Source organism: Ceratosolen solmsi, unplaced genomic scaffold (assembly GCF_000503995.2).
Source record: "Ceratosolen solmsi marchali unplaced genomic scaffold, CerSol_1.0 scaffold58, whole genome shotgun sequence".
NCBI lineage: Eukaryota > Metazoa > Arthropoda > Insecta > Hymenoptera > Agaonidae > Ceratosolen > Ceratosolen solmsi.
In genome coordinates, this window is record NW_011948447.1 from 543,434 (window position 1) to 571,427 (window position 27,994).

Genomic DNA, 27,994 nt, shown 5'->3' on the forward strand with positions numbered 1-27,994 from the left:
ATGAAAGGAATAAAAAAAATAAAAGCTGAAATTGAAGTCAATAAAAAAATATAATGAAATTACAGACACTGGATGAGTGGTCCTTCGATGTATTTTCGTTAAGTGAAGCAGCACAAGGCACACCGGTCAAATACCTAGGATACGACCTTCTCAGCCGTTACGGAATGATTCATAAGTTTAAAGTACCCACAGCTATACTTGAGAACTTTCTCGGTAAAGTTGAAGAAGGTTATTGTAGATATCGCAATCCATATCACAATAATCTCCACGCAGCCGACGTCGCACAGACAATGCATTACATACTTTGTCGCACTGGGTTAATGGTAAGATATGTCATTGTATATTGTGTGAACAAGATATAGAATTTTAAATACAAATTTTATTATTAATTTCGATTATTATTTAAACTATTGAATAAAAAAACTAAAATCAGCATAAACATTTCTTTAATTAAATTTACTTACATTTATTCTTGTTACTAATTATCATTTATTTTGAACACTTATAGATTTGTATAATATATGGGAGATTAGTGAAAACATCTAGTCGTTTTAGACATGCTCTACAATACATGGAATAAACTATAATCTTGAAAATTCTATGTGGAAAGTTTTCAAATCATTAATTAAAATATCTATTACCCCGGAAATAATAAGCAATATGAAATAAACTGATTTTAACAAAAAATTTACTATTTTACATATTTTGATCATGTAAATAGAGTTGTATGAAATATCGCCTATCATTTCATACCTGGTAAGAAATTCTTAATAAAATTTATGTATAAAATAATTTTAAAAATGTTAAGTCTTAACAAGAGAACTAATTAAACATAACAATTAAACAAATGCTTGATTAGTTTTATATCATTCTAATTAGATATTCATGTAGAATAATGGAATATATGACGTTTTTATATTTTCTCTGAATAATAATTAATTAAGTTAATAAGTAATAATATTTCCGAATAAAACAAATTTATCGATTATTAATTTGATAAATTTATTAATGATTAAAAATATTTTTTACTTCATTTATTTATTGGTTATTTGATATTGTTTAATCACTTTAAAGAAAGGTATATTCATTTTCGTTTAATTGATATTAAAAGATATAATATATAATAAATATATATTATATATATACTTATATATATGTGTGTGTGTGTGTGTATTAAATGTTGTATTATTAAATTATGTAAGGTGAATTATATCATTTTTAACTATAATTATTAAGAGTTCATTTTTTAATTATATTGTAAAGTAAAATATATATAAACGAAGCTTGTTCGGCATTAACATCATTAAAATATGAATATATATATATATATATATATATATATATAGGTGGGTTTGTATGAATGCGTTTATATGAATGTATGCAGTTATGTGTGTATGTATGAATGTAGTATGCTTCCATACACGCATACGTTAAATAACTCCTCAATATTGAAAAGGGTATTGATAAATATACACATATAAATATGAAGAACATTGGTACTTTAGAATTGGCTGACAGATTTGGAGATCTTTGCAACTCTTGTGGCAGCTCTGATTCATGATTACGAACACACGGGTACGACTAACAACTTTCATGTTATGTCTGGGAGCGAAGCAGCCTTACTTTATAATGACCGAGCCGTACTAGAAAATCATCACATCTCAGCAAGTTTCCGGTATATATAAAATAAATGTCTACCGTTATATAATATTAATCATTGTTTCTCAAAAGTCATATAATGTTACCTCTATCATAATTCATAGACATTTATAAATAATCAATTTCACTGAAAAAAGTTTTTTGTATGCAGTAAAAATAACTTTACATTGAATATTTCAAATTGCAAATAACATTTATTTAAAAAATCAAAAAATTATCGAGTGCTATCACTCAATTATATTCTATTATAATAAATTATCTGTATTGTAATATAAAAAAATTCAATATATATAATAATTTAAATTTTCTTTCTTCACCTAAATCGGTTTTTTTTAATATAGTAATTCTGTATATTTAATATTAAATTATATATCAAATATAAGTTAAAAAGTTTTTGAAGTAGCTATCATAATTTGGAGAACGTAATGTTATCATATATTATTACTAATAATTAAGTACTAAAAATATTTCTATTTCAATATATTTTATTTAATAAATATTATCTATAAAATAAATTTAAATTCATATGAATTAAATCTATTTCATTAGACAACAGATTTCTGTTCGCAGATATATGTTTATATTTGTACCGATCAAATCATACAATTACCATTTGCAAACATTCTTTTATTTCCATTTAATAAAGTGTCCACTTTATTATATTGTCATATAATTTAAACCACCCTAACATGTAATCTGAGGGATGCGTACAAGTCAACATGATTGTCAAATTACAATTTTATCCATAATTTTAAATAAAATTTAAAATATTCTGATCAATATTTACGTATTAATCTCATGTTCACTAGAATTGAAATAATTAGCATAATTAGTTACATAAATTATTTATATTAATAAATGTTTCTTTTATTGGAATTTTTTTATATAAATGTTTTCTTGTTATCTTATTATTACTACAGAATATTACGTGAAGATGAGTGTAATATTGTACAAAATCTCTCGATAGAAGAGTTTCGTGAGTTTAGAACTCTAGTAATCGATATGGTCTTAGCAACCGATATGAGCTTTCACTTCCAGCAACTGAAGAATATGAAGAATATATTAAGTCTAGCTGAGCCGAAAGTTGACAAAAGCAAAGCTGTTAGCCTCGTGCTTCACTGTTGTGATATTTCACATCCTGCTAAACGGTGGGATTTACATCACCGGTAAATTATTAACCATAAATTGCACCCGATTTATCAATTGATAATATATTAAACGAAAAGTTGAATGTTCATTATTAATATTTTCATTAAATTTGCAATAAATTCAAAGTATAAAAGTTTACAAATAAAACAATGGATACCGCTACGTAACAAATGTAAAAACTAATTTCAAACTATTTCAAATTATTTTTTCATTACCTATAATTAATACAAAATTCATAATAATAAAAATTTATATTAAAAAAATTAATTAAATAAAAATGAAAACAAATTTTAAAAATTGCAACATTTGATGAGATATAAATTATTAGCTAATAGTTAAATTACAAGTATTAAAATTGAATATTTCAAGTTTCATTACCTTACTATTTTTATATAAATAATTTAAAAAATTTATTTCAATTTCAAATAAATGAATACATATGTGTGTGCTTGTGTGTTCAATGAATATATATATATATATATATATATGTATATATGTATGTATATATATATGAACGTTAACAAATAAATAAATTAAGTATGTATATGTATATATATACAACATATTTATTCACTAAATTCCTTGCAAAGCGGTTATGTATAATTTGAAAGTAAACGTTGATTGTTGAGTAATTGTATTAATTATTTAATTAAAAATTATTAAATTAATTTTATATGTATGTATTTTTTAAAATTTTTTTTAAATACTATTTAATTACATTTTTAATATAACGTAGTTTAATTTGACGATGACTGAATTCCAATTAAATGTTAACAATGTCAATTGAATATATTATTAATAAAGCATATGTAATATTCAAGATACAATTAAAATATGTTAAATATAACATAATATATTTTCTTTTTTTATATTAGCTGGACAACACAGCTTTTAGAAGAATTTTTTCGCCAAGGTGACAAAGAGAGAGAACTTGGCTTACCTTTCTCTCCACTTTGCGATCGAAATAATACTTTAGTAGCCGAGTCTCAAATAGGATTTATTGAATTCATTGTTGAACCTAGTATGCAAGTGTGCAGTGATATGTTAGAAACAATTCTTACTCCATTAAACGTAAAAGAAAATAATGAAGAATCTGGCCCAGGTAAAATTTCATTTTATTTGAATATTTATATTAATGTACAAAACTGTTCATTGATAAGCATATAATAAAATATAATCAAAATATAATAAAACAATATAATACAATTATTATTTATCATCAAAATTATAATTGTTTAGTTATCTGAAAAATATTCATTAAACAATAGCTATTTTTACATATTATTAAATATTAAAATTTTTTTATTGTTAGAAAAGTAATAATTTTTTTAAAATAAGTAATATTTTATTTTTAAATGCTTCCCTAATTGAATTATAAAAAAGATATTATAAAAAAGATATTATATCAATTAAATGTTGCGCTATCTAAAATATACAAATATAATTCTAATTATGGAAGGATTTTTTCCATCGAAACATTTAACGAATGTTATTTAATTATATAATTATCCAAATATTTTTACTATATACATTAGTAATAAAAAGAGTACAATTTGTATTTAAATTTCAATTGAAACTTAATAACTACATTTTTAAAAAGTAAAAAGAAATATTACATAAAGCTTTAATTATTTTTCTAAAAAAAATTGTTTTTATTGATTATTTTTGTCCATTGAACTATTTTAAGCTTTATTTCTTTATTTAATTTATATATTTTTATATTATAAAAATACTAATTTATATTTTTTGGTATCTTAAAATAAATACAATATAATATAAACCAATTTTCATTTAATTTATTTTACAGTACTGAATTAAGATATATTATTAATTAATATATATTAAAATAATAAAATATAAAAATAGATTAGAAAAAAAATAGATGAAATAGAAATAAAAATAGAAATGAAAATAGAAGTCCTTAAGGCCCGATTAAAATTCAGAATAAACAAACACTGCATAACTTTAACAAGTCTTATTATTTTAAATTGTTATAAGTATACATAATTATTATTTATCAATTCTCTTTTAAGAATTTCATTTATTATATTTTTGATATCGTATAATTTGTTGTAAAAGTCATATTTCCTTTATTTATTTAATAGGTAAAACTTAGACTAAAATTTGTAATATTATATTTCTCTTAAATTATAATTATTTATTTACTATAATAAATTTCTGATTATTTACATAATAGTATCATATTATTCTATTAATAAATAACTGTTAAATGTGTAAAATTTGAAGAAATATCTGTAGGAAGAATAATATTATTCATTATTATTACCTGCAGTGGATAGGACGTTCCAAATCATAAAACCTTGGATAGCTTGTCTGGTAGAAAATAAAAAAATTTGGAAGGAGCAAGCCATCAAAGGTAAATCATAAATCCACTAGAAATTCTATTGTTCTGATTTAAAAAATTACTTATTTTATTACATATAGAAACAAATTTATTGAATGGAAAATTTGTTTATAAGAGAATCGTTATATTAATTTATTAAATATTTTGTTCATACAATTTAAATGAAAAAGTATGTTATGGAAATTAATGCGAATATAATAAAATTGGCTTTTTGATTTCTTTCAAGATGATGAAATTAGGGCACAAAAGGAGCAAGATCACAAAAAGGAAGATAATGAAATCAGCAATAATGCGCAAGGTACGAATGAGTGATTAATGTAAAATAAAAAATACTTTTTTCTAAATACATGACTAAAAACTCAGTATTAAAATATGTTAACGATGAGAAAGTAATTATCGCTTTTGATGAAAAAATCCGAATATCTATATATGATAAAATTATTTACATGCGTGTAAAAATAGAAATTATATTACAAATTAATGTATAGAAATTAATTTTTTATAATATATTAGAATTAAAATTATTATTTTCGAAACAATTCCGAATAATTGAGTGATAAATAAAAGGCACGTTAGATTCTATTTTTAAAATAAGATATATTACCATTAATATTTTAAGATATTGAAAGTATAGAATTTATAATTTGTAATTTATAGTTATAAATTTATACATATACATATTATAAATTAATATCTATAAAAATTCCGTTTTGTCATATTTTGTACAACTATTAGCAAAGATAAATACTTGTTTAAGTTTTTATTGTAAACGTTAGTCATAAGCAATTTACTTAATTTTATGATGTGATTATATATTTTAATATTATTTAATGGAATTTCTTTAAAAGCTATCTATTTCATAAGAATATTCAAATTATCTTGATAATTATTAAAAATCGAAATACTTAATTGACCTTACTTTAATCGAACCCTTTTAAGATAGAATTACTGAAATTAGATTTAAATATATTTCAAGAAAATTTTCAAAAAGATAAACTGATTTGTTTGTCACGCTGTTAAAAATTTTATTAATGGTTTGATCACATTACCAAGATATATATTTAAATAAAATAAAAGAAAATTATTTACCCGATTTTCAAGAATGTTAATAATTTAAAGTGATTTAAAAAGCCTTCGGTGCCTCGGTTAATAAAGTAATCTTTTAATCATAGCTATTATTCAAAAAGATAACCAACTTCATAAAAGATTAAAAGAGGAAAGAGAAAAATTATTTTCGAAGAATGATTGTCATTTATTTGTAAACAACAACAATAAAACGTAGTATGCAATCTAAATTTATAACCATACATTATGTATGTTATAAAACTGTATTTTTAGTCATGATGATGATTATATATTTACGTATAAAAGCATCATTGATGAATCTAAAACATGAATTTTGTTGTAAGAACATACTCTTAAATACAATATACGATTACAAAATATACTGTTATATACGATATATATGTTATATAGAAAAGTATGTTTTTATAACCAAATACAAATTTTTTTCTTTTAAATGCGCATGATACATAATTTTATTACTCTATACATTCTTACACAGCTTTTATGAAACAGTTAATCACAAAAATAATTATTTCGATATTAATATAGAATGAATCATTTTTATATTCAAAATTTTATATTACGTACTTCGAGAAAATTCATGATTAATTGATATTATAATTCATGTTTTAATGATTTATAAACTATCAGAAGAAAAAGTCTAAAAATCTATTAATTTTCATTGGTATGTCATAATAATTAAAAAAATTATTATTAACTTTTTATATTATTATTAATTTATTTGAAATATTAATAAATCAATATATTTATTTTTTATTTTTGTTATTATTTATAGTAAAACGTAACTTTATAAAACTAAATTTGAATATACTTTATTATTATTACATAAATAAAAATTGATACAGTTATTAGTATATTTTACCACATTTCACAAAATAATAGAACCATTTAAAACGATGAAATTCGAATGAAATTGAAAAATAATTAAGCAGAAGCTAAAAGATATGCAAATATACAAATGATACTCAATTTTCAAATAATAGTAGTAAATTTATATACGCAAAATGAAATTGACTTGTTCATACAATGCTTAGTTGCTGTTTGATATGATTACGTTTTAAATTGCTTGTCCATTTAATTATACGGACACAATATATTATGTATTAATTAGTTCATATTTTTTAGTTTTATGACATCTATAGCGATATATATTTAACTTACACAATGTAGTAGATAATGAGAATTAGATGTATTTTCTAATCTTTGGATAGAGATAAACTTTATCAATATTTATAATTTTATTTCATATGAGTATAAATTGAATAACATAATTTACGCTTAACAAATAAATAATAAACTCCAAGTATAATTGTTAAATTTAAGAGAGTAAGAAAAATAATAATATGAGGTGGGAAAGTTTTTTACGTGCAGGTTCGTATAAATTCTGTGTTCGTTGGTAAGAAAAATGTTACACTGAATTAATATTATGAGAGATGATTATAATACTCTGCCATAAAATAGTTGAAATTCTGAAATAGTCGATGTACACATTTTAAGAATGACAAATGTAGTCATAGAAATTATTTAATGATAACATATCATTTTTAATTTTAATATATTCTAACTTTCATTTATAATATTCAAAATATGTAGAATTGAATTATTCTATTAAAAATTGCATTGTATTGTAAATTATAATTATAAAAAATTAATTTATACTGTTGATTATACAATTGAAGAGAATGATAAAATGATCAAATGAGAGTTCAATTTCAGACATTACATGTTATTCAAGTAAAAAATACCACAAACATTATATACATATCTTATAATTCCTACAAACAATCACACCACCTCCACATGCGCGCGCGCACGCGGGCTCGCACACTAACGCATATATATAGTAATTTATATTTATCGTTTATTATTTAATTTAATATTTTCAGATTTTCATAATTCTAAAATGTTTAATATAGTTTTTCATTTATTTGATGTAAATCCAATTAATAATTTGTATTTATTTTGACATAGGCAAATAATAATAAATTGTTCTAATTGAATTAATGTTACCATGAAAAAGAAAAATATTTTTGAAAAATTAAACATTTTATCAATTGTATTCCTTTTTCATTAAATATCTTTTATAAATGCATCCATTACTTTAATTATTCTGTTATTAAAGTAAGTAAAGTAAAATTCTTAATAAAGTATTTAAATAATTACCATGATAAACATAATGAATCAGTTAACGCTATTATTAGTTCAATTTATATTCAATTTTAACTTTCTATTTACACATAACACATATTTTACATAAAATTAATTTCAAATTTTATAGAATACTTAATATTTTTATTATATTACAATAAACAAAAATAATCTGTAATATAAATTTGATATTTAAATAAATATTTTATAAAAGTGCCTTTATTATTTCAGTTTAGCAAGCGTTGACAGTATATAATATTTGGCTTAATTAAAATTTAATACAAAATTACATTAAGAAAAAATACAAATATTCAAGAATTAAATAAAATTATTTTTATAATAATTGAACAAATTAATTGCATATATATTTGAACTTTGAAATAATTATATCAGTGCATCTCTATATGCACATAAAAGAAATAGTTGCTTTTGTCAAAATAAACACGAAATATACAAGAAATTACGACAATTTTTGCTACATAAAATAAATTAAACATTATTAATTTTTGTATAATTTAAATCTATTGAATATAATTAAGTCATTATGCTGATATAAACTTTTCGTGCATAAAATAACTTTGGCAGAATGCTATATAATCAGATGAAATATTATTTAAATATTTGTGGTTATTTAATAGTTGAAATATCTAACACTTAAGTAGAATACGAAAATGTACGATAATGTTGATTATTATATAGTATATAACAAAGCACTAATCATTAATTCGACTAAATTATACTACACTATTTCATATTGATACGCTTAAGCCACAAAAATTTTTAATAGCGCATAAAAAGGTAATAATATAGTGTATATCGATTCTAAAGATATGGATGTTAAAAGCTCGATAACCCTTTTATTAATAGAAAAAAACATTCTAACGAATGTGAATACAAATATTAACATATATTAAATTTTAAAGAAATGCTTAAATCTGAACAAATAAATATTTTGGAAATATAAATTTTGAACTGCATAACATTTTTTGAACAGCGTAAGTTCTCAATATTAGAGATAAATAATAATAAATGGTAATAAATTTATTCTTAAATTACAAATATAATTAAAACAGTAAATTAGTTTTCTTAAATTGTGTTAAATAAATTATATTAATATTCTACTTTGAACATAAAGTATATAACTATATATGTTAATTATGTTTCCTATGTGAATAATTCAAACGATACATTTTCTTCGAAATTTTAATAATTCTTGCAATGGTTATATTCTTGAATAATAATATTTATCATTTAAGAATAAATAAAGTATATATTTTTTCTAAAATTGATATTCTGCATTATGTTTTAATTTGTTTTTTTGAATATATTTATTTTAATATTGAAACATCTAGTCCTTTTTCATTATACAAATTTATTAAATTACTTTGCGTTGTTTAAATTTGAAATTAAGTAGCTTGTAATTATCATACTGTATATATATTGAGATATATACAAATTTAATAATCAATTGTCTCCCGAAATCAAAAAGTTGTGTTAAATTTCATTTTCTATTTATGATTGAATGTATTTATATTTTTATCAATGTTTATATTTACAAAACTTAAGTTTTTGATGAAAACTTATATATTTTTCATGTAAAATTAATACAGACAAGTTGCATAAATTATGTAACGAAGTATTTCTGTACATTTCTTTTAAATGGATTTCCAACGTCTAAAATTCTATTTAATAATTATTAATTTCGGTACATAGAATATGATTTAAGGTCACATATTGAATGTAAAATATGAGTATTACTCTTAACAAAAATAATTATAAGTAAAACCATATTTTACAGTTTAATATTTACTAATTACATCGTAATGATAATGCTTCAAATTAATAAAATTCGGAATTCAAATGTCTTTAAAAACTATAAATAATTAATAAACTATTTAGTAATACAAATTTATAATATTTCACAAATATATCAGAAAATAAATCAATTAAATTAATTATAATATAAATTATTAAATTAATTATAATTAAATATAATAATATATAATAAAAAATATACAAATTAATTTATATTAATTTCTTACAAAGAAAAATCATTTTCAGAAAAGAGCAATGAAAGTATGAGTAACTATTAATACTCCTTTAGCAAAATTTAAAGTGTTGTATTGCATGACTGATTGTGATTAAAATAAAAATTAATCGTTAAATTTATAACAGAAAATTTAAATAAATGTTATATTTATCAATTAATTTTAAATTATTATTAAATGTAAAATTTTAAGAGAAATAATAAAAGTCGATAATGAACGTAATACTTAATTATTGATTATCTTATTTTATTTGTCAATTTAATTTTAAATTTTATAAAAGTAAATTTTTTATATGTGCCTAAAAATATGATATAATAGAAAAGACGTATATATAAGTATTTGATTTAAAATTCTGGTGAATAAAAAAATTTTATGTTATTTTATAAAAAAATATATCTATTAGTATGACCCATAAATACAATAAATAGATTTCGAATATGAAGTTAATTTTTACATAACGTCATTAGTTATGGTTAAATTTCAAATATCATATATTCATAACATAAACATTTATAAGATATTTAAATTAAATATTATCCAATACAAATTTAATTGAATACATCTAAAGTTTATACATTGTTTGTCTTAATTTGTCTACTTTTTACATTCTTTCTATAACTTATAAAAAATAATAAAATATATGATATATATTTGAACTAAATAATAATCTTCATCTGAAGTATGTTTGTTAAACGATTTTAATTGTTGAATCAAAAATATTCAATGATACAATTATCAGTGTAAATACATTATACAAACTTTATACAAGAGATAGTAATAAGATTAATAGGAAATATAATTAACATCATATTTACATAATCTTAATAAGATTTCTACAAATAAAATAAATAGAACTTAGAAAAAGTAATAGACAAAACCAATTTTGTTTATATTATACATAACTTTTAAACATCATAGTCCAAATGCCATATCAATCTATAGTATATTATAACTTTTTTTATCTTTTCTTCAAAGAATATATAAATATATAAAGAATTGTTTCTGGTGTTTTTTTAGTAAATCAGATTTTAAATTCTTGAAAATATTTAATCGATATTATAATAATATATTTAATTATATTAATCCATTTTCTATCAATATTAATGGATTATTTTTAAGTAATGTGTAAAAATTAAATAATTGGCAAAGCTTAATATTCGTTTTTATTTTTTGTTAAACCATTAATTTACTATGATTTAATATATATTCAATGGTACTTTTGCCTATTAAAAATTAAATCGAACATATATATTAAATTCATAATGTTGTATTTTTATTAAAAATAAATGGTTGTAGAGGATATTAACAATTTTGCAAATTAATTGCAAGTTTTTGTGTATGAATCTAAAAAATTTCATAAGCATAATCTATTAATATACGCTTTTCAAAATATTTATTCCTATTTATTATATTTTAATTAAAAGAATTGAAGGAATTTATTAATATAGCACAATAAAGCATAGTTAAGAATAATCTGAAATTATATTAAAAATTCATATTAATAAATTTCGATAGACGTGACAATGACCAAATACTGCTTAAGAAAATCGTGTTTAAAATTTTATAAATAATAATGCATACTTTTTGTGTAACCTAATAAAAATGAAAAACAATTAGTAACAAGATTAAATGAAATTACTTAAGGCATTTTTCGTGAAAGAACAAGGGGCCAAAATGCGTAAAATAGCCTTTGTAAACATTAATTTGTGCTACAATTGATTTTTATAAATAACTTTAAATTGAATATATATTCGAATAAATTGAATATGTATAATTGCATATTCTCTTTGGGACCTGTATTATAATATTGCTAATTGAATTAAGAAAATTGTAACAATAATTCAATCATTTATTAAAAAAATAAATAATCAAAATAATAATAGTATAACTTTCTTAATTTATATTATAAATAACATGGCCAAAGAGAGAAGCATTTTCTGCTGTTCACATATTATATCTGTCCATAGAAACAATAGCGTGAATATAATAATTCGGATAGTAGAAAATCTTGTCAAATTTTGAAAACTGTAGGTAATCACTTCAATTTTGTATCTTATTGGAAATACTATGAAAGGAAAAATTGAAAAGGTAAAATCTATGTAGAATTAGTATTTTTCGAAACAAAAAATGAATGCTCAATTATTTAATATAAAATAACAAATAGAAGCAATTTACACAATGGCGTACGTGAAATTATAATGTGCACATTATTATATACTATTTATGTACATAAATGTTTACTTTTCAATACATGGTCGAAATACGAAAATAATTATTTATTGAATGAAAGATTGATTCATTTTCCATATAAATCGAATAAATCATTGTATGTGAATATTTAATATTACAAATATTTATCATGAATAGAAAGCGTAAAACATTTTTATTAAAAATTCAATTTTAATAATTGTTATCGTATTTTGGCTGCTATAAGTATACATTCATTCATGTGTATAAACTGTCTTTATACTAATTGAATATTACTGAGCAAAAAACAAAAATTATGTTTATATCTAAGCATTATAAATCAAAAAATAAAAAAGAATAGAAAAGCAAAGAATTTTGCAACAAAATTATTTGCCACAAAACTTGATCATAGAAATATGTAAATTTTATCATAAGCTGATAGTACATTTCATACTTTTAATGCATTGCAATTAGTCTAAGATTAAATAAGAAAATCATTAACATAAATTATACAATAAGTATTATGTATCCGTCTAATAATAAACAAAAAAAACATTAAATTAAGTAAATTATTATCAAACGTATTTCTTTTACCATTTTCAACCTATCCTTAACATTTTTAAAATTAAAATTTTTATTACTGACATTTTTTAATTTAATTTTTACAGGTAGTTTAATACAGGTATTAATATATTAAATTATAGGAAATTTTTTAATATTTTGAAATATACTATTTTGGGTTTATAATTTATGTATAAATTGATAGGGATTGTTCTTTATGAAAAATATTTGAAGTCATAAGAAATAATAAAGACATATTAAAATAAATGTTGATGACTTCTTATTCAGCGGTAATTTTTATGCATTATAAAGCAGCCGAATCAAAAATAGGCATTTGTAAAGTAATTAAAAATTACATAGGTGTTTTAAATATTCTTATTCAATGATTGGCGTTTATACAATTCGCTGATTTTAAATTTGGATATTTTTCAAATAACCAGATTTAAATATTTCCAAAAATTTTCAAAAATTTTTTTACTACTTCATTTATAGTTAGATAAAAACAATCTATTGAAAAATATAATTATTTTTTGATTATATAGAATATAATGTGTTTTTATGGGATTAAAAAACTTTTTGAAATATAATATATCTGAATATCATTTTTAAAAAAGTTAATTTTTTTTCTAATTATTGATATCTATATATTTGTTTATATATTATACATTAACTAAGGTAAATAAAATCAGGAGATATAAATGAAAATTCTACTATTTTATTTTACATAACATAAAAAACCACTATGCTATTAAAAACTGCATTAAGGATTGTTTTGCAATGTTACATACTTTGATCTTTAACGCAATATAATTACTTACATACGGTTTTATAAAATTCATATGCAAATACCTAATTATTATTAATTATTATTATTAATAATAATAATAATAATTATTATTATTATTCATCACATAATTATTAAAATTATTAATTGGTTAAAAAAAATACATTAATAATGGGTTAAAATTCAATTAAATACTATATATTACAAGATCAAATCCTGCTTAGAATTAACTAAGAGAACCACTAGATGTTGTGTGGGAGAATGCGTGGGCGAGTGGCAGGGTTAATACATTGATTCAATAATTAATACATATGTTTCTTATTGCTGTTTATTCCATTTACTTTCCAATATAGGGATTATTATTATTTGGTAAGATTATAGATGAACCTTTATTATTCTCAATGAGGAATGTGGCGTAGAAGTGCACTTTCGTTGGAGAACCAGAACGTTGCAAATTCCTTATCCTCGAGACGTAATGGCTTTGATGGTAGATTACTCTGAGAAAAGGAAGAGGTTGTAAAGTTTTCACCACTTCTTCAATAGTGCCACGTGAGAAATTATGACTGCTTCGTGCTCTTAGACAAATACTACAGTTTCTAGTCTGCGAGTCGTGATTCTGGCACGTACTGCAATTTCCTCTAAATAAGTGAGTCGTGTGAGGAGCACGTGCCTGAATTGGAGGTTAGAAGAAATGGCGTGCTATTGAATGGCGCGAACTGCTTGTCATGCACAGTGAGCATGCGCGGTCAACCACCCATGTGAGACCGTGTATGACTAGGCCGTGAAGGACAGAATCGAATACTGTTTAAAAATTAAATCCACTCATCCGGCTCGAAGGATGAAAATGCATAGAATTAACTAAAAAAACCACTAGATGTTGTGTGGAAGAATGCGTGAGCAAGTGGTAAGGTTAATGCACTGATTCAATCATTAACATATGTATTTCTTCTTGCTGTTGAATCCATTTACTTTCCAATTTAGGGATTATTATTCTTGAGGAGATTATGAATGAACCTTTATTATTCTCAATAATGAATGTGGCGTTGCGATATATTTCTATTGGAGAACGAGAAGGTCATAAATTCCTTATTCCCTGGACGTAACGGGTGAAATAGTGATTTACTGTGAAAAGAGATAGGTCATTGACACTTATTGAATATTGCCACTTGAGAGGTTATGATCGTTTGTTGTGCTCTGAACGAACGCTACAGTTCTTGTCTGCGTTGTGATATTGGCACATGTTGCTGTTGCCTCTAAATAGTGAGCCGTGTGAGTGAAAACGAGCCTGAGATAGAGGTTAGAGGGAGCCACTCAATGGCGCGTATTGCTGGTTTTGGGAAGTGAGCATGCGCGGAAAGCTTCTGGACACTAACTGCCTGTAGGTCCGTTTTCTGAATGGGCCGTGAAGCGAAGAATTAACACTAATGTAGACTTACTTGAAGTTGTGTGATATTTTCAGTTTCTCCTCACGGCTTGATGGGAAACTTCCATCCACGAACTGCTTGCACTTGAACTTTCCTTGACTCTCCTTCTTGGGATGACGGTAATCTCATTCCTTGGACTTTACTTGCTTGGCGAGATTATATGTATCTATGGTCAAGAATCACAGAATGAAAGCTATTTTTACAAGACTCAGCTGAACGACTTTTACCCTGTTCCTCCTTCTCGGGAATAGTTGTAACTTTTCGTTAGAATAAGTGGTGGTACATGGTAATTGTCCTTCTTAAATAGTTCACTGACCCGGTTCCACTCAGAGTGCGACTTTGATCTCCACTTCCATCCGTGTTTAGCCTTGAATATGCTAAAATCGGGAAAGTGTCAAAGGGTGGGGGGAGCGTCTTCAACTGGTCGTCTTGCTCTTTCTCTTGGACTTAGCGATATGGGAGGTCTCCTCAGAGGGCCGTCGATTGGCTAATGCAAGAGGCATCATTCGGTGTATTATAGAACAATGTGTGTATGTCTTATGTGAATGCCCGCGCGTACCGGTTATGATACGGCAGCTTACTTAGCTGGCAACAAAGCATCGTTGTTGCTGCAATGGAATATTACATGAGGCGCACAAAGAAAAATCTAGATGTTTCAAAAGTTCTAAGAAAAAACAAGGTGTAAGAAGTTTGGAGAATTCCAAGCGACATTACTGCTCGAAGACCATAAACATTGTAGGCCATTTGAAACCAAAACATATCAAGTACACGATAATTCGTCCAAAGTCTTTCCAGAAACCTGAGAACTAGAGAAACTGGCGATGTCGACAATCGATGGTCTTGGAAATTGCTTCAATCCCGAACAAAATGTCAATTAATATAATTATAAAATACTTATAGTTAATAGTTTATAGTTAAGAAGTAATAACTCATAATATATAGTTTAGATTTTATTGTGGGAATAAAAGAAGAAAATTTCATTAAGATCTGTATTATAACTAAAATCGAATATCTAGATGATTTAAATAATTTTTTTATGAAGTATTTCAATTATTTATTTCTTATTATAAAATTATTTATAATATACTACATGAGGTCTCTTTATTTTTTAACAATATAGACTCATGAAAACAACTTATATTAGTTAGTGTGCACTTCGTTTGGAGGTAAGAGGTTGTAAAGCTTTCGCCACTTCTTCGAGTAGTGCCACGTCGGGAAACTGTGACTGCGTCGTGCTCTTAGGTACACGCTGCAGTTCCTTGACTGTGAGTTGTACGCTTTGGCACAAGCTGCAAGTTCCTCTAAATAAGTGAGTCGTGTGAGTGAACACGAGCCTTAAAATATAAGTAAAAATGATGCAGTGTTATACTGAATGGCACGAAGATAATCATCATGCGAAAGCGCATGAGCGGAATATCTAAAAACAAGTGAGTCGTTCACGTGGACACGAGCCTTGAAATAGAGCGAAGATCTCCATAGGCACAGGCTGTGGGAATAACAGGAAATTGCAGCTTTTACCTTGAATTGGCCTTGAACTTTGAAGTATGCTGTGGAGTCTGGCATCTGGATATACCGTGAGAGATTGGTGGCGAAGCACCTTAATTGAGAAGATTCCTGACGAACTTCTCAAGCGGGAATTCTTAAATAATGAGTAGTGCGCTTTGGCGCGGATTATAAATTCGTCTAAATAAGTGAGTCGTGTGAGGGAACACGTGCGTTGAAATAAAGAAAGGATCCACACCGTAAATACACTAAGTGATACGAACTAGGCTTCATGCATGATGAGCATGAGCGAAAATCTCCTTGGGCACAAACTGGCGACTGGAGAGGCCGTGTGGGACTGGTAGCGCGAAACACCGTTAATTGAAAATACAAGCAATGAGACTATACTTCAAACTCAGCTGATTGACTCTTCTTTTTCTTTCTCCATGATAATGAGACACTTATGGCCTGACTGACGCGATGACAGGCATCGTGCGCGTGGGGCACGAGCGAGTTCTTCCTTTGGGTACAAGCATTAAAAATTAATTAGAATAATGTTGCGTTTACCTTTGAAACGGCTTTGGCCCTGACGTATGTTCACTGAACTGACTCCTGGAGACACATGGCACAGAGTTGACGAGATTACAAACGAAGACATGGCTTCGGACTGAGCTGAGGGGACTCCCCGCTCTTGGTGACTTCAATATGAATGAGTGACTGACTGACTGAGTGAGTGACTGAGTGACCGAGTGAGTTATTGAATATTGTGTTTTTCCCTCTTGAATAGTTCATTGACCCTGGTGTCCACTTGGGACCCCTTACCATTTCTTGTATCCAATCGGAAAGCTTACCGGTTCATGGGCAAGAGCAGTGCCTCTCGTAGCATAGTCTTCAGTCACAAAACTTATTCTTTTCGTTGCTCTCGAACTAAGAGCTCCTGATTCCATTGCTATCAGCGGCTCTGGCAGCCGCAAGGCAGACTCGAATAAAGGGTGAGGAGCAATACGTGCCGAAAAAGTCTTAATGTTGGGTGACACGACCGTCTCGGGAAAACTCTAATATCTAATCTAATAGGAAAACTCTAATAAGTTTTATGATATCAATGCCAGATGTTTTATTAGTAGGTATATTCAGAAGTCGACCAAATAGTTAATCTTTTCAGGTATGCAAGATGTTTGAACAACGTAAAAATGTTCTCGCAATCTCAAACAGTATATACTATGTTCAATCACGATGATTCAGTTGCTAGAACTGATTCTGTAATGAATAGTTTATCTACACAAGATGTTATTAGTGAGTATACTTGTGCTATATTAATAATTGCATCATGCTAATCTTGTGTGGATTAGCAATGATTTGTGCCTTAGACATCGTTTACTCACAGAGAACCAGTAGCCTTGACCTGTTCTGTGTTGAACCTTCCACCATCCCAGATGCTCCGTGTGGATGAATTGTTTTACCATCCCGAAACTCTGTGTGGATGTTTAGTTTCACGATTTCGGATGCTCCATGAGGATGAATTGACTGTGGATGTAGTCTGGCACTTTCTTGATTAGAAGGGGATAGTGTCAACTCCATTATCTTGTAGCACAGGAGAATAGACGCGTCTTCCTTCCACGGTGGTCTTACATTGAGAGAGTATTGCGAATTGCTTGCAAATTGACTATAATGACTGACTGGCTTACTGGCTGAGTAGCTATAATAAGCCTCATCTTTTAGCGTGGTTGCTTTAAATATCCACACGACAGTTTATTTAGCTGTAAACAATGCATAGGTGTTGATATGCGGAAAACATTGCCGAACGGCCGAGTCTCTCGTTATAGAAGTTTCGAGAATTCTGGGAAAGTAAAGCTTTAGAATGTAGGAGAATTCCATCCGACGTTGCTATGCGGAGACCAGATAAACATTATAGGACGCTCGAAAGTAAAGCTTTGGAATATTCGAGAATTCTCGGATTATATCTCCGACAACATAAGTTTTTGGAAAATGCTCTAATTTTGAACATTCCGCCCGCCATCATCAATTTAGTTAACGATCATTCCTTTCCTCGTGGATTCGTAGCACTGCAATTTTGTCTATTGGCCTCACTATAGTTGTTGACCTCTTTTACGGTGGTATGCTGTAGTATATAGTGAGTAAATAGTGAGCTGTTACTTGTACCCAGAACTTCTGTATACGTTGTTGTATAAATTTCCAACGACACAATCCTGACATGGACAAATTGAGAGCGAGCATGTTATTAGGAAATGTCCTTGGGTGAGTGCCGACCATCTTCTGGGTCGTCACTCATCGGCTCCAAAGGTCTGGAGTTGAGGAGTGCCTTAATTTAAGTAAGCAAAGGTCTCTCCGATAGTGCGTCTCAGATGGTATTCTATAGATTTTACCATAGCTTCCCACTTGCCTTCCATGTGAGACGTTGCGGGAGGGTTGAATTTCCATTGGGTGTTGTCTTGTAAGATTTTACTATTTATTGATGTTCGAGAGTACCTTGGGTGAGTAGTCTTTTGAGCACTGTATTAGCCCCGGTAAAGGTCGTACCAGAATTCGAATACAACGTGTTACCAATTCCTCGACCACCTGTGAATCGTCTGTATACGAAGTTATTTGTTGGGTAGTCACTGACGACTTCGATATGTACCGCAGATGTATCAAAGCAAACGAAAACGTAAATCCATGCCTTATGAGTTTTCGCTTTTCGCCCCTTCCAGCCTTTTATGGTTAAGGGGCCGGCATAGTCAACTCCGGTATGAGTAAATGGTCGTGATGGCGTGACTCTAGAAACTGGTAGTTGTCCCATCAATTGTTGAGCTCACATTCTCCTTCAACGTGCGCACGCAATTAAGCGCAATATATGTTTTTTTACAAGGAATCATTCAACTAGAATCCAATATTGTTGACGAATGTACGTCAATGTAAGTTGAGTGCCTCCGTGGAGAGTGCATTAGTGTGTTTGATCAAAGATGAGAGCCGTGAAGTGTGAATGTCGACAATGGCTGAGTGCTCGTTTCCTTGGGTGAGTAACTCTCTATCGAATCTTCCACCAACCCTTATTATTCCAAGATTATCGATGTGTGCTGTCAGTCAACTGAATTCCTGATTCTCTAGTAACTGAACCTTGGAATTGAGAACTCTCAAGTTTTTCGAAAAGTGTGCTGATTGAGTTGTCTTTATTGAGAATATCCTTGCTTTCTACAAGGTTTCTATATTAATCTGGACAGTGGAGGATATCCCAAATCCTTTCCTTAATCATGCAATAAAGACGAGATAGAGTGCTGTCAACAATTTTTTTAATATTGAGTATCTGTGGATCATCTTCCATTGATATTGCAGCTTAGGTACTGTGGCTAATAGTACAGTGTCCGGACGTGCTTCCTGTTCACATTGTCTTTCGTTCAATGTAGACTCGGTTTGCCATGACTCAGGTGACTTTATCCATGGAAGTCCAGTCCATCATAGTGGATGTTCTTGGAGTTGGGATGCATTTATGCCTCGTGAAGCACAATCCGCTGGGTTTGATGTGCCAAGAACATATCCCCAATGAGCAACTGGAGTAATGTCCGAGACGGTCGTGTCACCCAACATTAAGACTTTTTCGGCACGTATTGCTCCTCACCCTTTATTCGAGTCTGCCTTGCGGCTGCCAGAGCCGCTGATAGCAATGGAATCAGGAGCTCTTAGTTCGAGAGCAACGAAAAGAATAAGTTTTGTGACTGAAGACTATGCTACGAGAGGCACTGCTCTTGCCCATGAACCGGTAAGCTTTCCGATTGGATACAAGAAATGGTAAGGGGTCCCAAGTGGACACCAGGGTCAATGAACTATTCAAGAGGGAAAAACACAATATTCAATAACTCACTCGGTCACTCAGTCACTCACTCAGTCAGTCAGTCACTCATTCATATTGAAGTCACCAAGAGCGGGGAGTCCCCTCAGCTCAGTCCGAAGCCATGTCTTCGTTTGTAATCTCGTCAACTCTGTGCCATGTGTCTCCAGGAGTCAGTTCAGTGAACATACGTCAGGGCCAAAGCCGTTTCAAAGGTAAACGCAACATTATTCTAATTAATTTTTAATGCTTGTACCCAAAGGAAGAACTCGCTCGTGCCCCACGCGCACGATGCCTGTCATCGCGTCAGTCAGGCCATAAGTGTCTCATTATCATGGAGAAAGAAAAAGAAGAGTCAATCAGCTGAGTTTGAAGTATAGTCTCATTGCTTGTATTTTCAATTAACGGTGTTTCGCGCTACCAGTCCCACACGGCCTCTCCAGTCGCCAGTTTGTGCCCAAGGAGATTTTCGCTCATGCTCATCATGCATGAAGCCTAGTTCGTATCACTTAGTGTATTTACGGTGTGGATCCTTTCTTTATTTCAACGCACGTGTTCCCTCACACGACTCACTTATTTAGACGAATTTATAATCCGCGCCAAAGCGCACTACTCATTATTTAAGAATTCCCGCTTGAGAAGTTCGTCAGGAATCTTCTCAATTAAGGTGCTTCGCCACCAATCTCTCACGGTATATCCAGATGCCAGACTCCACAGCATACTTCAAAGTTCAAGGCCAATTCAAGGTAAAAGCTGCAATTTCCTGTTATTCCCACAGCCTGTGCCTATGGAGATCTTCGCTCTATTTCAAGGCTCGTGTCCACGTGAACGACTCACTTGTTTTTAGATATTCCGCTCATGCGCTTTCGCATGATGATTATCTTCGTGCCATTCAGTATAACACTGCATCATTTTTACTTATATTTTAAGGCTCGTGTTCACTCACACGACTCACTTATTTAGAGGAACTTGCAGCTTGTGCCAAAGCGTACAACTCACAGTCAAGGAACTGCAGCGTGTACCTAAGAGCACGACGCAGTCACAGTTTCCCGACGTGGCACTACTCGAAGAAGTGGAGAGAGCTTTACAACCTCTCCCCTTTCTCAGGGTAACCTCCCATCAAGGACGTCACGAGGGTCAGGAACCTTGCAACCTCCTACCTCCAAACGAAGTGCACACTAACTAATATAAGTTGTTTTCATGAGTCTATATTGTTAAAAAATAAAGAGACCTCATGTAGTATATTATAAATAATTTTATAATAAGAAATAAATAATTGAAATACTTCATAAAAAAATTATTTAAATCATCTAGATATTCGATTTTAGTTATAATACAGATCTTAATGAAATTTTCTTCTTTTATTCCCACAATAAAATCTAAACTATATATTATGAGTTATTACTTCTTAACTATAAACTATTAACTATAAGTATTTTATAATTATATTAATTGACATTTTGTTCGGGATTGAAGCAATTTCCAAGACCATCGATTGTCGACATCGCCAGTTTCTCTAGTTCTCAGGTTTCTGGAAAGACTTTGGACGAATTATCGTGTACTTGATATGTTTTGGTTTCAAATGGCCTACAATGTTTATGGTCTTCGAGCAGTAATGTCGCTTGGAATTCTCCAAACTTCTTACACCTTGTTTTTTCTTAGAACTTTTGAAACATCTAGATTTTTCTTTGTGCGCCTCATGTAATATTCCATTGCAGCAACAACGATGCTTTGTTGCCAGCTAAGTAAGCTGCCGTATCATAACCGGTACGCGCGGGCATTCACATAAGACATACACACATTGTTCTATAATACACCGAATGATGCCTCTTGCATTAGCCAATCGACGGCCCTCTGAGGAGACCTCCCATATCGCTAAGTCCAAGAGAAAGAGCAAGACGACCAGTTGAAGACGCTCCCCCCACCCTTTGACACTTTCCCGATTTTAGCATATTCAAGGCTAAACACGGATGGAAGTGGAGATCAAAGTCGCACTCTGAGTGGAACCGGGTCAGTGAACTATTTAAGAAGGACAATTACCATGTACCACCACTTATTCTAACGAAAAGTTACAACTATTCCCGAGAAGGAGGAACAGGGTAAAAGTCGTTCAGCTGAGTCTTGTAAAAATAGCTTTCATTCTGTGATTCTTGACCATAGATACATATAATCTCGCCAAGCAAGTAAAGTCCAAGGAATGAGATTACCGTCATCCCAAGAAGGAGAGTCAAGGAAAGTTCAAGTGCAAGCAGTTCGTGGATGGAAGTTTCCCATCAAGCCGTGAGGAGAAACTGAAAATATCACACAACTTCAAGTAAGTCTACATTAGTGTTAATTCTTCGCTTCACGGCCCATTCAGAAAACGGACCTACAGGCAGTTAGTGTCCAGAAGCTTTCCGCGCATGCTCACTTCCCAAAACCAGCAATACGCGCCATTGAGTGGCTCCCTCTAACCTCTATCTCAGGCTCGTTTTCACTCACACGGCTCACTATTTAGAGGCAACAGCAACATGTGCCAATATCACAACGCAGACAAGAACTGTAGCGTTCGTTCAGAGCACAACAAACGATCATAACCTCTCAAGTGGCAATATTCAATAAGTGTCAATGACCTATCTCTTTTCACAGTAAATCACTATTTCACCCGTTACGTCCAGGGAATAAGGAATTTATGACCTTCTCGTTCTCCAATAGAAATATATCGCAACGCCACATTCATTATTGAGAATAATAAAGGTTCATTCATAATCTCCTCAAGAATAATAATCCCTAAATTGGAAAGTAAATGGATTCAACAGCAAGAAGAAATACATATGTTAATGATTGAATCAGTGCATTAACCTTACCACTTGCTCACGCATTCTTCCACACAACATCTAGTGGTTTTCTCTCTTAGAGGGTTGCGAAGTTGCATCTGAAATTTCATCTGGAGTGTCGTCGCGCAATGATAACTTATATTCTTAAGCCAGGTTCTTTAATACTGATATGCGAGTCCATTGATTTTTAGCCATAATCTCAAGGTCAAAGAGAAAGTATGTTAGTTCGGCACTCCTGAGTACGGATTTTTCTGGATTCTTGTGTCTTTTTCCTGAATGTTTTCCTAGATTTCTCTGTTGTTATTGGCTTGCACTATAGAGATGTGAGAGGTCGTAAATCTCTCGATACCTCTTGTTGCGTTGTGTTGCTATGCGGAAAATATTGCAGAACGTTCGAGTCTAACGCTTTAAAAGTTTCGAGAATTCTGGGGCAGCAAAGCTTTAGAAGGTAGGAGAATTCTAACCGATTGCTATGCTGAAACCAGATAAACATTATAGGACACTCGAAGGTCTAGCTTTGGAATATTCGAGAATTCTCGGAGTCAAATGTCTACAAAATTAGAGAGCTAGAACACTTATACATCTCCAAGAGCCTAAGCTGTATTTAATGAATTTCAATGTTTCATATCTCGTACTTCCTAAGATTTTATTATATTATTTTCTTATTAAAAACATTAAGAATTAAAGAAAAAAATCATTTAAAAGAATAACAATATTAAGTATAATAATGTATTTAAATCCAAGTCCAATTGTCCACTTCATATTCAATTCAACCTTTAGTTTTTCTATAAAAATACTTTGTTGATTATTTTTGTCATCTTGACATTTGATTTGAGCAAGATAATGTTATTTCCATATTAAAAGAAAGTTAAAAAAAATTATAACTTCCGATATGGACAGCACCGAATTAACTTTTTCACTTAGGAAAATTAACATTAATAAGCTTGGACTTATTTACGTTTCATGTAGTCGCGTAGTTATTATTTGTGTTTATTCATTCTTATGTGAATATTCATTCTGAAATATAAAATATTTGTTTTAGATTATTTAATTTTAAATCTTATATATTACCTAATTTATTATTAAAATGCATGGAAATTATGTAATAAGTAAATTAACATTTATATTAATATTAAACAACAATTACATAACTAGAAAATTTATTAATATATTTTAGTTACACATTTTTCTTTTTTACCTTGTATAGATATAAGAGAAATATTTGGAGATTTCGTACAATAATAATACCATAAAATAATTAATTATTATTATATTCTTAAAATAATTTATAAAAAATTTTATAAAAATATTTTTTTAATAAAATATTTTATATAATAGCTTTTAGTACTTTCAGTCTTTTAAACTTAGTGATGTCTATATTATTATAATGGTATTGTCTAATCATTCTAATCAACATTTTTATTTCGTTGATAAGTTTAACCTATTGTTCTAACTATATAAAATATTTGATAATAATATTACTTAAATTCATGATTATTGTAATTATAAATAAATTCTTCTAAATTACATTTGATTTGATTAAATATACGCTTTAATATTTATAAAACTTTTATTTCGTTATTGGATTTTAAAATCTGATTTATCTGAATATATTTTTTATAAAGGCAATAAAAAAATTTAACAGAACAAGTTATACAATATAAAAATTTTCCTTTAAATAATTATTTACAATTTACTTATATATAATATAAAAAAATCTTAAAATAAATCCAATAAGATTATAAAAAATAAGTTTGTAGTAAGTAAATAAATATAATAAAACATAATTGTAAATATTATATAAAGTACAAACAGGATATAATTACCTTTAGAAATAATTACCTTTATAATTAACTTTAGAAATTAAACAAATTTATTTTTTATGAAAATCGGTAAATAGTAATTTATCTGGATAGAAGTAGAACAAATAGAAGAACAAACCCACTCAAAATGTATGAAACATAGCTAATACTACTTTGTAAAAAAAAAGAAAGTGAATGCTTATAATCAATGGAAAAATTTTTTGATCGTCCACATTGTTTTCGACAGCGTATACTGAAGAAAATATAAAAAAAGTGTGCCAACATTTTACAATACGATACGTTCCCAAAAACATATTTGATATTTCGATAGCGTGATTTTACTATTACATATTCTATTTCATCCCGATCATCATCAAACTTATATATAATCTATTGTCTATCCTTATTCGTTCATTTTCATCAATAGTTTCTACATATTTATTAAATAATAATTTGTGAAATTGAAAAAAGGACATATTTTTTAATAAAAAATTATTTTCTAGATATACCGACCGATAATGTGGATTACAGAATACCCACTACTTTGATAGATAGCTGCAAGGACTGGCAACCATCCGGTATTTTTCATATTATATATTATTGTTAACAACGTATCAACCGTTCTTAAACATTAATATATATTAAATCTAATTTAAAAATAAATACTTAGCAATTGAATAACATAAAAGACCTTTTTTAAATAATAATTTTTAACCTCGAAAGTCATTATTTTAATATTATGAAAGAATATTTTTAATGCATAAATTTCTACAAAGTAAACATTTTCTGATTTTTTAGTAATATTAAAACTATTTGTATGGCTCTATAATTGAATCATGTACCTTATTATTACTTCTATGAGCATCAAATTATGAATTATTATGAAACGTAAAAATAATTTTTAATCTACTTTAAATACATAAGAACTAAATATTTAGTATACAACTACTATTTTATAATTTGATGATTGATACTGGCATATAAAATAAATTTTAATTTACGTAGTTTTATATATTATATTATATCATTTAAATTTTATAGATTCATCAATTCCTAGACTGACAATTATATCTAGTTAATCAAATAACATTTAATTTAAAAAATCTGCTATAGAGTATATGAAAATATTTCTGCCCATGTTGTTGGAATGTCCTAGCAGAATAGAATAAGAGCAAAAAGCAAGTTTTGGTAAAATAGTTCTGGTAAGTTAATAATATTGTATGTGCATAATTTTTTTGATCTTTTGATTGTGAATTATAGTAATAATTATATATACTTCAATAGAGTGTTAATTTTTTATTAATGTAAATTATGTTTCATTAGCGAATATTTACCATTTGTTTAGTATTTATTGCAAAATTATTAAAATTATTACATATAAAATTAAAAATTAAAAAATTAAAACTATCCTTTTTAACTCTACATCGAACTAATTACAATAATACCTTTTAAACATAATCGGGAAGAATATGGTTTCCTAGATCTGTAGATGCAAGAAGGGTATGGTCATGTGTTACGAAAAAAATATTTTATTCAGTGGCACAACACTTAGCAGTGACACTTTTTTTAATGAAAATGTGTTTAACTTTTTATAACTAAGGTATAATTTTTTATACATTTCATTCTAAATCAATAAGTATTCTAAAAATCAAAATAGAAATATTATATAATACAAATCATTTTATACAATTCAAAAGTTAAAATGATGGTTGAAGTATTCTTTTTTAATATCTATAATTTAATACCTACAGATTGTATTGGAAATACACAATACTTCGACAGAAAAAAGACATTTACTTTTCAATTATTATATATCGTAAAAAAAGTATATTAATATTATCTTATGTCATTTTTCCTCCTTCAAATTCCTAATATCGAGAGTTTATTAAATCTCGTTTTTTAGATAAACTTTTTCCTCGCATTATTTTGTATGAAATGACAGAAATGGTAGATATTTAAAGTACACAATTAATTTGATGTTAATTCATACAATTAACATAATATATATAATTTATTGCTTATAGCAAATTGTATCGAACATAAATATTTGAATAAAATAAAATAAAATAAAAATTTTAAACTTATGTATCTAATTTAATAAGATTCTATTAAATTTTTAAAACACCGGTAAAGATTAAATACTTTGTAAATGATATATATTCTACAAAAAAACATGATTATTATATTGTCAAATACATTGATTTTCAGTTGAAGCACCTGGAATTGAGCCGTGATTGATTCGTGAATATTTATATACGAATCTTCGAGTACAACCTATTTGGAAATCAATGCATTTTTTGATGCAGTACAATGTGAACGAACTGTAAGTCTATATAACTCCAGGATCAAAGTCAAAAAATCAAGAAGTTGCTGTAGCTGAGAATAAATTTTTCAGGCTAATGTTGCTTTTGGGCAATTGGAGTAAGTGTTGTAAAAATAATTAAAAATAAAATTAAACTAACGAATAAACATTAGTTTAATCCTTAAAAGGATTAATAAATTAGTTTAATCCTTATTAATAAATTGATAAATAATTATTCTATTTCATATGTAGGATATTTATGTGTAATATGCATGCTTTTGGATTATCTAAAAATATTTGTTTAGAATTTTCAAGAAAACAATGTGTTATTGCAAACTTAACCAAAGCTATTTATTAA

The 27,994-nt window shown here is 27.7% G+C and overlaps 2 protein-coding genes across 4 annotated transcripts; both read left to right on the plus strand.

The window, feature by feature from the left end:
• The first annotated feature begins 40 nt into the window (after positions 1-40).
• On the plus strand, positions 41-26,530 carry LOC105366273 (calcium/calmodulin-dependent 3',5'-cyclic nucleotide phosphodiesterase 1B). 3 transcript variants are annotated; one of them, XM_011504656.1, is made up of 6 exons: positions 41-323; positions 1,506-1,675; positions 2,580-2,825; positions 3,684-3,910; positions 5,102-5,185; positions 26,376-26,530. In XM_011504656.1, exons 1-6 carry the CDS (start codon positions 54-56, stop codon positions 26,411-26,413), a joined length of 1,035 nt encoding a protein of 344 aa, XP_011502958.1. In that variant the 5' UTR covers positions 41-53; the 3' UTR covers positions 26,414-26,530. The 3 variants fall into 3 exon arrangements, with proteins under 3 accessions (XP_011502958.1, XP_011502957.1, XP_011502959.1); XM_011504655.1 differs by lacking the exon at positions 26,376-26,530 and adding an exon at positions 5,400-5,519; XM_011504657.1 differs by lacking the exons at positions 41-323; positions 26,376-26,530 and adding exons at positions 682-756; positions 5,400-5,519.
• On the plus strand, positions 26,438-27,994 carry LOC105366309 (uncharacterized; the record flags this gene model as incomplete). The annotated part of the gene is given in 6 exon segments (XM_011504715.1): positions 26,438-26,535; positions 26,786-26,913; positions 27,543-27,623; positions 27,626-27,657; positions 27,730-27,755; positions 27,889-27,994. Coding segments are annotated over 6 exon segments (471 nt in total), but the record flags the coding sequence as incomplete, so codon positions are not given.

What these genes read in the sequence shown, in the direction of transcription:
- LOC105366273 (XM_011504655.1), top strand. Translation starts at nt 54, where the DNA reads ATGAAATTACAGACACTGGATGAGTGGTCCTTCGATGTATTTTCGTTA. An exon ending in CACATCTCAGCAAGTTTCCG is followed by an intron (nt 1,676 to 2,579) that starts GTATATATAAAA and finishes TTATTACTACAG; the next exon opens with AATATTACGTGAAGATGAGT. An exon ending in CGGTGGGATTTACATCACCG is followed by an intron (nt 2,826 to 3,683) that starts GTAAATTATTAA and finishes TTTTTATATTAG; the next exon opens with CTGGACAACACAGCTTTTAG.